Genomic DNA, 12,257 nt, shown 5'->3' with positions numbered 1-12,257 from the left:
TGCAAACTTCGGCTGAATCCACATTTTAAAATTCAGTGGCAATGCTGACCAAATCAGGATTTGTATGGTTTTAAATCAGAAGCGAGAAAAAAATAAATAAACGAAGGAAAAGAAAATACTCCAAGGAGGTTGGAGTTTTAAAAGTTGTGGGCCCCATCATGATGTATGTGGTACATCCACACCGTCCATCCATTTTGTGAGGTCATTTTAGATCATGGGCCTAACTATAAGATAGATCCAAATATCAAGTGACCACACCATAGGAAATGGAAAGGATTAAATGCCTACCTTTGATAACTTCTTGAGGACCAAACCCGTTAGATGGAAAAAAAAAAAAAAAAACAAGGGACTATAATGAGTCCTTAATTTACGTCCACGTTGCCTAATCAACAAGCTGGATGAAAAAAAAGAACAGAATTATAGGAGTCCTTACATTTTTTAATGGTAGGATTTAATTGTCATTGAAATCATGATCAAAAAAGGATGGATAGCATGGATCAAGCAAACGCATCATCATCGTGGGTTCCCCACCAGAGTGAATTCCGTAAGCCTTGTGCAAGTAAAAGAAAATTTAAGAGAGCATGATCATCTTTTTTAAACACAAGGGACAGAGTTCGTTGACATTGTTAAATTTTAAATGAATGGCTTTTTTGTTTTAACTTTATTTCAAAACCATAAGTTATTGGAAACAGTTTAAAAGAAATTTTTTGTTTTTGTTTTTTAGAATTCAGCCAAATTCTAAGCCTCTACAGCATTTTTTTTTTAAAAAATTAAATTGACAAGATACATTTTGAGAATTGGAGTCAGCAACCGAAATTGTGAGGCCGAGCTGGGTATGAATCAACCCAAGTCATGTGGGCGAGAAGGGGAGAGCGGTAAACACACGGTGGTCCACTCAGCTGGTGCATAAATAAAAAATAAATAAAAACTACCAACTTAATCACTGGGGTTGGATAGGAGTGACCAGTCACATGGAACATTCATATTAATGACAACCCAGTCAAATATTGAAACTATGCTCGGGAGTACAGTCAATGGACAAAGATTTCCTGGATAAAAGAAGCTACTTTTTTTTTCTTTTTTTTTTTGCAGTTAGCTGGTTAGTACACACATGTCAGTACACGCACTCCATGTTAGTCACCCCCACTGGGGATCGATACCAAGACCTCAAGTGTTGAAATGAGGATTTTAAAAAAACAAAAAAAACGAAGTTACTTGTTCCAATCATGTATTTCAAAGAAGACTGCCCACAAAGAAGGGCTAAAGCTTACTATTTTACATTAATTGAAGAGGAATTATCATAGGATCCTCATGTTTACACCTATTTTTGGTGCACTTACATGCGCTAATGAGTTGTCGTCGCATGTCGGCAATATATGCATAATGATGGGCAAAATCTTATTCATGCCCTTTATCATTGTTTACACCTGATTTGACCCCGGTAGATTAAACAATCCAGAAGACACCACATGGCAGTCGTGCCATGAGTGGGGTGAGGAATTAGATATGTATATATGAGAGAGAGTATTAAATGCTAGAGTTGTATCAAAATACTCTTTGCAAAGGCAAAGAGTTTCATTAAGGGTTTGTTTGATTTTTCAGTACATTGGTAAATACATGTAAAAAGGGTAATAATTATTTTCCTGTGCATTTACAACATTTTCACCCTTACTTGATTTGACTACCTAACTTTTGGACTCGAAAACCGTGAACATTGCAAAATATCTATGGGTCCCATTGTAATGCATTTTGCTTATCCACACCGTTAATCCATTATGCCAGCTTAATTTATGGCATGAGCTAAAAAATGAGGCATATCCAAAGCTCTAGTGGACCACGCCACAAAAAAAAAAAAAAAAAAAAAAAAAGTTGAATCAAACACTTACCATTAAAAACTTCTAAGGGCTACTATTTCCTTTGATGTGGGCCACTTGAGTATTGGATTTACATAATTTTTTGGCTCATATCTCAAAATGGTATAGTAAAACGGATGGACAGAACAGATATGTCATATACATCACTGTGAGGTCCAAAAATTTTAACTAACACTTTTGAACTGGTTTCCAAGGCAGAAATTACCAAACATTTCCAAACAGGTGAACGTGTCATAATTAGCCATTTACCAAGTATTTACACTTGCATTTAAAAATCAAACAAGCCCTAAAGCAAGTCCCTCTCTTAGTATTAAATGTTTAGAATCACATCGAAATATATCTCTATCTATCATTAAATGCTAGAATCTCATCAAAAGATATATTTTTTTAGCATTAAATGCTAGAATCTTGCCAAAAACAACTCTCTACCGATGTTAAAGCCAAGTGACCTAAGAATCACAATAACTTTTCAATGTGGGAGTGCATAGACATGAGGATCCAACCAACCCATTCAAACATATCTCTTATACACATGGTCATATGCAATAGATCATGTTGATGTGCAATAATCAAAGAGATTTCCACATCCGGTCGTCCAAATCCTTCACAATGCTGAAGACTACACAAGTTAACTGCCTCCCAAAAGCCTATATAAACAACACTCAATGAAAAGTTTCATGCCTCGCACCATTATAACCAAGCATAACTTTATTTATCCATCCGACATGGACATTTATCATTTTATTTTATTTTATTTTATTTTTAGCCCTCATCGCTCCTCATATCGTAGGGTTCTCAATTTTAAATTCTTAGTTTATCTTTCATCCATGGCATCTTGCTGAATTGCAAAATAAAAAATAAAAAATAAAAAATCTCTCAATTTTAAATAAAAGGTTATATAACTTTTTTACTGCGTGCTAAGTTATTCTGTAAGGTATTTAGCCATGAAGTCTGATCAACACCAAATAATGAACAGATAATCAAATTATGACCATCTTGTCACATGCTTAGTTTTTATCAAAACCACGAACAAGCTGTCACCTCACCATCTATCTCTCCACATAGCCTGGTTCTAACCAGGCAACGAACAGATTGTCAAAGATCCACCTGTACCACGAGGCCCGATTTCTATCTAAGTAACGAATAAACGACCATCTTACACATTACAACCATCTTGCTACGAAGTTTAGTCTCGATTGGACAATGAATGGATCGTCATTCATCAAATCAATCATGAGTGTCATTATTCTAAAAATCATTAATAGAAGAATACTTTAGACTTTTATCTATTTTCTTCATTATTTTTATTGTTAAACTATGATAACAAATTACACTAAAAGAACAAATCTTTAATTCCATAGACACAATTCTATATTCACAAGGCTAAAGGAATTCATTCGTAAGGGCTAACCCCCACCCTTTCGTAAATCGTCAAATCACTAAGTGCAATAGGTGGTTGAGAGGATAGCTGGATGCATCCAGTCTCTAGTTAGTCTATCTCAATTCAATCAAACATTAAGTTAACTCTGGCATGCCTGCATCATAATCACACAAACTGAATACAGCCCTCGTTTATATATATGTGTGGCCTTGTGTTTGATTGAATTGACCAAACACCCAATGCTCTCATCAATTCACGATGGGGTCATGCTTCAATAATCTAGGCCATTGTTCTGCATCTTCCAACAACTTCCAATGACAGACGTACCATACCCTGAAAATATCCCTGATGCGAAGACCCTAACTACTGATCATGCCTGTTGTCACTTGAATGTGGAGCGCTGCTATATTTCTCTTTTCCAGTGTCTGCTTCTAGGCCATGAATCAAAATGTCAGGTATTAGGATTGTTCATAATATCAGGTATTATGATTGCTCTGGAGATTTTCCATGCACAGTCCACCTACTCTAGGGCCCAGGAAACCAATGGCCCGTTGCTCTGGATCACTGAAACTTGGGACAAGTATTTTGTGCAAAGTAGCCGGTGGGGATCATATAACTCATATGCCCAAGTAATAGGCGGCATATAACAGCAGGGAGCCTACTGATACATGATTACCAAAACGATTCACATGCCAATATGGTTAGGCTGCACTCCTTTTTAAACTATGAATTTTTAAAAAGAAAAAAAAATATGTATATTGTTGACTAAACGTTTGAAAATATGTATATTTTAGAAGATAAGAAAAGAACTCATTTTTTGGGGGAGGATTCAGTCAGGTCGGGCCTGACCAATTAAGTTCAGTCAATTCATTACTGTGGGGCATCTTGATGTATATGTCGTATATCCACAGTCCATCCGTTTCTTCCGCTCACTTTAAGGCATGAGCCCAAAAATGAAAAAGACATAAATCTCAGATGGACCACACCATAGGAAACAGTGGTGATTGGCCATTGAAAATTTCTTATGGGCCACAAAAGTTTCAAATCAACCTGATATTTGTCTTTTCCTTTCATCCCGGTTTGTTTGACCTTATCAACAAGTTGGATGGCAAATAAACATTACGGTGTGTCCTAGGAAGTTTTTAATGACAGGCATTCAATTACAATTTTTCCCTCTAGTGTGGTCCATATGCTTTGTTTTCTGCCCCATTACCAAAATGAGCTTAAAAAAACAGATGGATGGCATGGATATATAACAAATACATCAAGGTGGGTCTCATAGTCATGAACTGATCAAACTTGGTCAGGTCCTAATCTGAGCTAATCCACTGACCCATTTTTTGGGCAAATCACTATTTTATGTGGTGAGATTTTGTAGTTACACGGTTATATATGCCACTCTGGTTCAGTCATCACAAAGGAAGGGATTGCACTATGTGGGGGCGTTTGAATGGTGGGTGAATCCTAAACTTTTAGACTTATATGTTTTCTTCCAAAAGGATTTGGATCCAAAACTATTGGACTAGTTTTAAATTCTTTTTATAATTTGTTAAAAAATAAATTAACCTACCCTCATAAATATATAAATATAAGATATAAATAATATATGATCACTGTAATTAAAAATATAATAATCAATTTTTCTAACTAAATTCTAAAATATCGTCAACTTGTAAATCAGCTTCCAAGAACCTATATAGGATTTCTTAACACTCTAAGTCTAAGTTAAATGTACGATAGAGCATACAAAACATATAAAATCATGGAGTATTAACTTCATTCCACATGTTCCAAGTAATTTAAATAAGAGAAAACAAATTAAATTAGTAAAATTAGTTCAACCAGAGTTTTTTTGTACCATATGCTCTCTTATCTCAATTTTCACACTAAAATCTATTTTGTCACTAAATAAATTAATAAGATTGATCCAAATTCTCTTAGCAATGTAATCTCGGCAAAATTTTAGAGAAAACATAATTTTTACAAATTGTTGGCAAATTTTTTAAATACTTTGCCAATTTTTCAAAATTTTCAAAACAAAATTAATACAAGTGTGATATCATAACTTATAATAGCAATATTTTCATAATATCATAATGTATCGAGGTATCATTATCAATATATTATGATGTATTGTGATACATCAACTGATACTTAGGAAGTCTCCCAAGTACCGTCCAATTTTGTATCCGTGCGATACGGATGTACATCAACTGATACTTTCGATGCTAAATCATTGCCCCCAAGTAGCTTGGGTGATCTTTCTCTCCTCTTTAAGTGTATAGCCTACACATACCCTACTTAGAAAAAGAAACAGTATATCGCAGCTTGCTGCAAGAAGGGATATATATCTGGCTTATTGCAATGTGATTGGTCCACATCATCATTGACATTGTCTGCAGTGCTCCATTAAATGTAGACTCATAACAAAAAGCTTTACAGTGACACCATGGTGACTGTCGACTTCTACTCGGTCGCAACGCCCATCCCATCTCTGTTTTTAGTGTACTTGTAAGTTGCACTTGCTTATGGCCGTACTTTCTTCCATTCTTGCATGAATATCTCACATTTTTTTGTTTTTTTTTGTTTTTATCCCTCCCTCTCTTCCTCCGCCAGACCCACGAGTACAAAGTGGTGATGGTTGGGTTTGCCGCAAGTCTGAGGAACTCATGGTTTAAACCGCCAAAGTACTAAGAAATTCTAGTACAAGAGTACATCGGGGTCATGGCCCACCAGATGAACGATCCTGCTATAGCAAAGACCACCCAATACTTTTCAGAATACTTAATTGAGTGATATTTACAAGAAATTATCTACTTAAAGATAGAATTTAGTCGCTGGTGTTGGCCTAACCGTGATGTTTATTTGAAATCCACCTCAACGATCAGGTGGATCATTCCGTTTTAGGCTTAGTGTCCAAAACTCAGCTCCATCTATGATTCAAGTGGATTACATGACTGGAAGCAGTGTACAAGGCAATGATCATCATTCAAACTTTTTTCCATTGTGTGGCCCACTTAAATCATGGATAGGTATGATCTTTGAGTCTCATGCCAAATTTTGGTGTTTCAACTATGGTTAGAGTATATTTTATATAATCGTAAGGTGGGCCTTATAAATATCCAGGGTGGATCTATCTTCCAATGGATTTTTTGTTTTTTTTTTTTTTTGGTTGGTGTGGCCCACCCAAACCATACTATAGCCTGATTTTGTTGGCCTAGGAGCTAACAAGGTACTACACAGCTAATGGTCAGAGTGGATTCACATACATTACGGTTTTTCTGTGAAAAATCGAGGGCTGCGTCACTCCCCCACTGTTAATTAAGAAAACTCATAAATCGGAGTGAATTTTATAGGGCGCACAACTTTGATTCTTGACGGGCGATCATGATGTTTATATAAGATCTATTCCGACCATTAGATGTGTAATGATATACTAATTGTAGGGATAAAATATCAGGCTGTTCTATGACTAATATGGACTACACGAGATGAGAGATATCTAACCTTGCTTTCTTTTCAGAGATTACCATGTTGATTATATGAAATCCACTCCAACCATTATATGTCACATAAAAATTTAGTTCTGAAACTTAAAAATCAATCTCATCCATTATTCATCTGGTCGAGTAAGTGTTGCCCTCTACATTGTTTTCAATCCAGTGGCCCACCTCTAGTATGAATGGGGTTGAGTTTTGAGCCTACCATGTGTTTACTGGCATGGTGGTCGGGTGGATTTCACATAGACATTACAGCTGCGCCCACCCGGGCAGCTACCCCTTTGCTGGCATCGCCGTTAGGAAATCTAGCCGGAGGAACTGTAATAATGAGATTAACAACGTGACGGGTGCGTTTTGCCTACTACAACAACGTAAAGGACGCGGTTTGCCTACTGACGACTCGCTACTGGACGGCGCTCCGTGGGGCCCACCACAATGTATGTATTCTATGGACGCCGTCCAACCATTTTGCCGGATCATTTTAGAGCACGAGACTAAAACTTAGCCAGATAAAAATCTAAGGTGAATCACACCAAGGAAACACTGATGATTGATTCCTCACCATTAAAATTTTCTTAGGACTAGAAATGTTTTGGATCAAGGTGATATTTGTGTTTTTCCCAGATAAAAATCTAAGGTGAATCACACACCAAGGAAACACTGATGATTGATTCCTCACCATTAAAATTTTCTTAGGACTACAAATGTTTTGGATCAAGGTGATATTTGTGTTTTTACCTTTATCAAGGACTTTTTTTTACCTAATCAACATGTTGGATGGCAGATAAACATTACAACAGATCCTAGGAAGTTTTCAATGGTAAGTGTTTGATCACCACTTATTCTATGTTGTGTGGTACACCTTATAACCTAGATGAGGCAAGGATGGCCGTGATGAGATCGAGCAACGTCTTCCCCGAGGATAACTACTCTAAATCCTTGGAGCTTCTCTCTACTCCTCACATATACTTAGGGTTGTACACGAGCTAAGCTAGCTCGAAATGCTCGCTCGGCTCGGCTCAGCTTGACCCAGCTTGAACGACAACCTGAGGTGAGCCAAGCTTTGTATAACTTAGCTCGCTTTGAAAACAAGCCGAGTTCGATCATAGTGGATCTTGACTCGACTCGACTCAAACTCGGCTCGACGCTCGAGCTCAGCTCAACTTGAAAAAATATATATAATTGAATATTTGATTTAGGAGTTGGGTCAGGTGGCCTATGGGTTGGGTCGGGTTGTTAGGTTAAGTTGGGTGCAAGTTGGGTCGGGTTAGGAGCAGGCTCGACTCGATTCGAGGTAAACTCACCTCGACTCGATCAACTAGTTCACCTCGAGCTCGACTCAAAAGATTTGCCAAACAAGCCAAGCTCCAATTGTAAGCTTGAGGCCGAACTTAAGCTCGAGGAGAGCATGCACGAGTCAAGCCAATCTTAGCTCACCTCGGCTTGATGTACAGCCCTACATATTCTTCTCGAATCCATGAGAAAAGGCAAAAGAAATTTTTTTAAAAAAAAATTTGTAAAAAAAAAAAAAAAAAAATTGTAAAAAAAATTGTAAATTAATTGATGATTGAAATAAACGAGATTACAACCCTTTAAATATCGATACTAAGCCAAGCCATAAATAATAAGTATCCTATGTGGCTTAACCACGCTATTCTACTAACTTTTCTAAGCACTTTTTCATTTGAACTCAACTCCTAGAGCCCAACAAAAACGAAATTAAAATAGGAATCCGGCTGTCAATCTGATGATATTTCACAAATTCAACATGCACAACCGGCATAGCAGGGTTGAGTGGCTAAAGTAGCTCGTATACCCCAAAATCATATATATGGCATGTGGGAAAACTCATTCCAGTTTGTGAGATACGTCCATTTTAAGCTTCTTATGGCCTGAATCACTTCAGCCTTTGATTGGGCTTTTTCTGATCCATCTTGGCCATGAGACTGCCTGTGACCCGCTCTGCGTCACTAGATCTGCTTCTTTTTTTAGCCTATGACTTACAATAACGGTCCAAAATGGGTAGATGGCGTGGATAAAACAAATACATCATCATGGTCCATAGATTGCCGTAGAGTAGGGACGTCGAAGGTGCCAGTACGCAACCGGTGTTTATTGAAATCATTTTTAATTTTATTTTTTTTTTCTTTCAAAACGGCACTGGAATGTAAAATTCCCTTCTATTAATAGTAGAGTAAAGGGATAGGGAAATCAACCCCATTCTCATCTTCTTCATGTCAACCACCAAACATCAAGCTAACGTTCTGTTGATGTTTGGAGCTTAGGTTGGAGAAATGGGAACAGAGCTCGTGCTGACTGTTCTCCTCCACAAGTTTACATCATTGCTCGTGGAGGAGGACGAAAGACTATGGCTAACAGCACCCCTGCACGACGAATTCTGCAAAAGCAGAGATGAGTTTCAGCACATGATTTCCTTCCTCCGCGATGTAGACGCGAGACCTGAGACGGAAGAAGTTATAAGAATTTGGGTAAAAAAGTTAAGAAATGCAGCCTTCGACATGGAAGATATTCTAGACGATTTCACACTTCACATCAGCCAATCTCCTTCCCTTCTCTATAAAGCATGTTGCTTCATCGACAACCTGATCATCTGCCATTGGGCGAAAGTTCATATGCGAGGAGCTCGTAAGAGATTTCATCAAATATCAGAGGATCCACATGTACGTTGGAGATTACATCCGATATCAGGAGACTCAGGTGATAATCTGATTGCTGGTGGAATTACATCTTCTGCTTCTGACCATCGAATGATTTCCCCGCTAGTCGAGGAAGATGATCTTGTAGGCACCCAAAGGGCGAGGGATGTACTACTCGGATGGTTAGTAGAAGAAGAACAGCTCCTTACAACCATATCAGTGGTTGGAATGGACGGCTCCGGCAAGACCGCTCTTGTAAAAAAAATCTTCAATAGCACGGAAGTAAGGAAAAACTTCGATTGCCATGCTTGGGTTACCGTCTCGCAAAGATACAGAATGAATAAGGTGCTACAAAGCATTATGAAGCAATTCAACTCGCCATCTTTCAAAGACTCAGATGATTGGACAACGCTGCAGTTAGCTCAGCATCTTCATCACCATCTTCTACACAAGAGGTATGTGATTGTTCTTGATGATGTTTGGAGCATACGTTTCTGGGAAGATATAAAACATGTGTTACCGAATGGCGAATGTGGTAGTCGGGTGATTATCACGACAGGGAAGTCTGAGGTAGCCATGTCTACTTATGGTCATGTCTACCATCTTCAGCCCTTGCCTTTCAAAGATGCTTGGGAACTCTTCTGCAAGAGGGCATTTCCACTTCAAGCTCAATGTCCTCCAGATTTGGAGGAGCTATCTCGAAATATTGTAAAAAGATGCGGCGGGTTGCCGCTAGCAATTGTAGTAACCGGCGGCTTTCTTTCAAGGAAAGATAGAGATGTAAGCAAATGGGAATGGTTTCTTCGTAATCTCGGCAGCGAATTGGAAAGTAATCCTTATTTTGCGACTTTAATGAGAACGATCAAGTTGAGTTACCATGATCTTCCTTATAAGCTTAAATCCTGCTTCTTATATATGGGGATTTTTCCTGAAGATGTTCCTATTAGAATTACGAGGCTGATTCGGCTTTGGACAGCAGAAGGTTTTGTACAATCATGGGGAGATGAGACACAGGAAGTTGTTGCAGAGGACTACTTCAATGACCTAGTTAAAAGGAGCTTGGTTCATGTTTCAGAATTTCATGATGATGGGAGGCCGAGAAGTTGCCAAATCAATGAACTTATACACCACATGATTTCTTCAGAAGCCAAGGAAGAGAGCTTTGCCATAAGTTATGGTGAAGAAGACATGAGATTATATGGGGGGGCGAGACGCCTATCTATCCATAACAACTTCTGTAGCACTTCCCAGCTTAAAAGGTTACACCACCTCCGTCTTCGATCGTTGTTAGTGTTTGGGGAGGAGAAAATCTTCGAAAGCGCTGTAGCAGGGAACATACCTAGATTTAGGTTGTTGAAGGTGTTGGATTTGGAAAGCACACATCTAAAGAGCTTTCCAACTGAAATTAAGAATCTATTACTTTTAAGGTATTTAAGTTTGAGAAATACAATGATTACCAGTCTCCCAAAATCTTTAGGGAAATTGGTAAATATTGAAACGTTGGATCTTAAGGGTACAGGTATATCTGTGTTACCCATTGAGATTCTCAAACTCAAATTCCTCCGCCACCTCCTTGTTGGTCACCATGGCAAGAATGATGGGGTTTCAGTTCCTAAAGGAATAGGAAAATTAAGTGCCTTGCTAACCTTGACATGCATCAATGCAGCTGGTGAATTAGCTGTGATTAGCGAATTAGGGAATTTGATGCAATTGATGAGGTTATGCATTGCAAATTTGAGAAGAGAAGATGGAAGAATTTTGTGCTCCTCCATTGAGAAGATGGACAGCCTAATCTCTTTCAAGGCAATGTTAAAAAATGACAATCAGCTTCTTGATCTACCAGCTATATCACCTACTCCGCCGCATCTTAAGCATATACATCTGAACGGACGTCTGGAGAAGCTACCAGATTGGATTGCATCACTTCATAATCTGGTCAAGATGAGCCTGTTGCGTTCTAGATTGAAAGATGACCCACTTAAAATCCTTCAATCTCTGCGCAATTTGGTGGTCCTCACTTTCTCAAGAGCTTATGATGGGGAAGAGCTGTGCTGTGAAGAGTATGGACTTCCAAACCTTAAGGTGCTAAACCTTTTTAAGCTGGATAGACTGAAATCAGTGCGAGTGGAGGAAGGAGCAATGCCATGCCTCCAGAAGCTGCACTTCGATAAATGTACCAGTTTAGAGAACATTCCTTTCGGCATCGAACATCTCACCCACCTCAAAGAGCTCTACCTGATGAATGTGCCAAATGCATTGATTAAGAAGATAGCAAGCGATGGAGGAGAAGACCATTGGAAAGTCAAGCATATCGAACTAGTACAAACCAAAGCAATTTCAACACCAGAAGGTAATCTTTCATCTTTTCTGTAAATTGTCTTCACCTCAGATGCTTGAGTTGCCTTCCTATAGAAATTTCCCATTTTCTTTGGAATTTCTAGGCTGGACTAGATGAATGTTTTGGAAAAACCACATTCCAGTACATGGGAAGTGCACCATAGTTACATATATATGTGAATCCTTGCATCGTTATTCCATCTTCCTCAGAAAATTTTATATGCTGGTAGGTGTATGATCAAACATCTGCAACAATTGCACGTGAGGAACGCAGAAGGTCCCTCCATAGGCGTTTCAAAGAAGCAGTCTACCTACAAGACCATGCAGCAATAGTCACTGGGCTGTCAATAAATAAAAGCATGCTCTTATTCATCTCTCTCAGATGGGATGAAGAATATTGCAGTAGCTATTACCACATCAAAGACATGCATGTCTTTGATTGATTTCAAGGAACTTTGTTTTTCTGATGTATCATATATTGTATGGGGCCCATGATAACAGTACTCTA

General features: G+C 38.3%; 1 protein-coding gene across 1 annotated transcript in view; it reads left to right on the top strand.

The window, feature by feature from the left end:
• LOC131257875 (disease resistance protein RPM1-like) overlaps nt 1–12,022 on the top strand; it is a 39,469-nt gene extending 27,447 nt beyond the window's left edge. The window contains exon 2 of the mRNA XM_058258802.1: nt 11,980–12,022. Within this exon, the coding sequence (XP_058114785.1) occupies nt 11,980–11,987 (8 nt within the window). The 3' untranslated portion in view covers nt 11,988–12,022. The remainder of the gene's footprint in view (nt 1–11,979) is intronic.
• The last annotated feature ends 235 nt before the right edge of the window (nt 12,023–12,257 follow it).

This window comes from Magnolia sinica, chromosome 10 (assembly GCF_029962835.1).
Source record: "Magnolia sinica isolate HGM2019 chromosome 10, MsV1, whole genome shotgun sequence".
NCBI classification, from domain to species: Eukaryota; Viridiplantae; Streptophyta; class Magnoliopsida; order Magnoliales; family Magnoliaceae; genus Magnolia; species Magnolia sinica.
The sequence above is the reverse complement of the archived record's forward strand: the minus strand, read 5'-3'. Positions and strand labels throughout refer to the sequence as shown.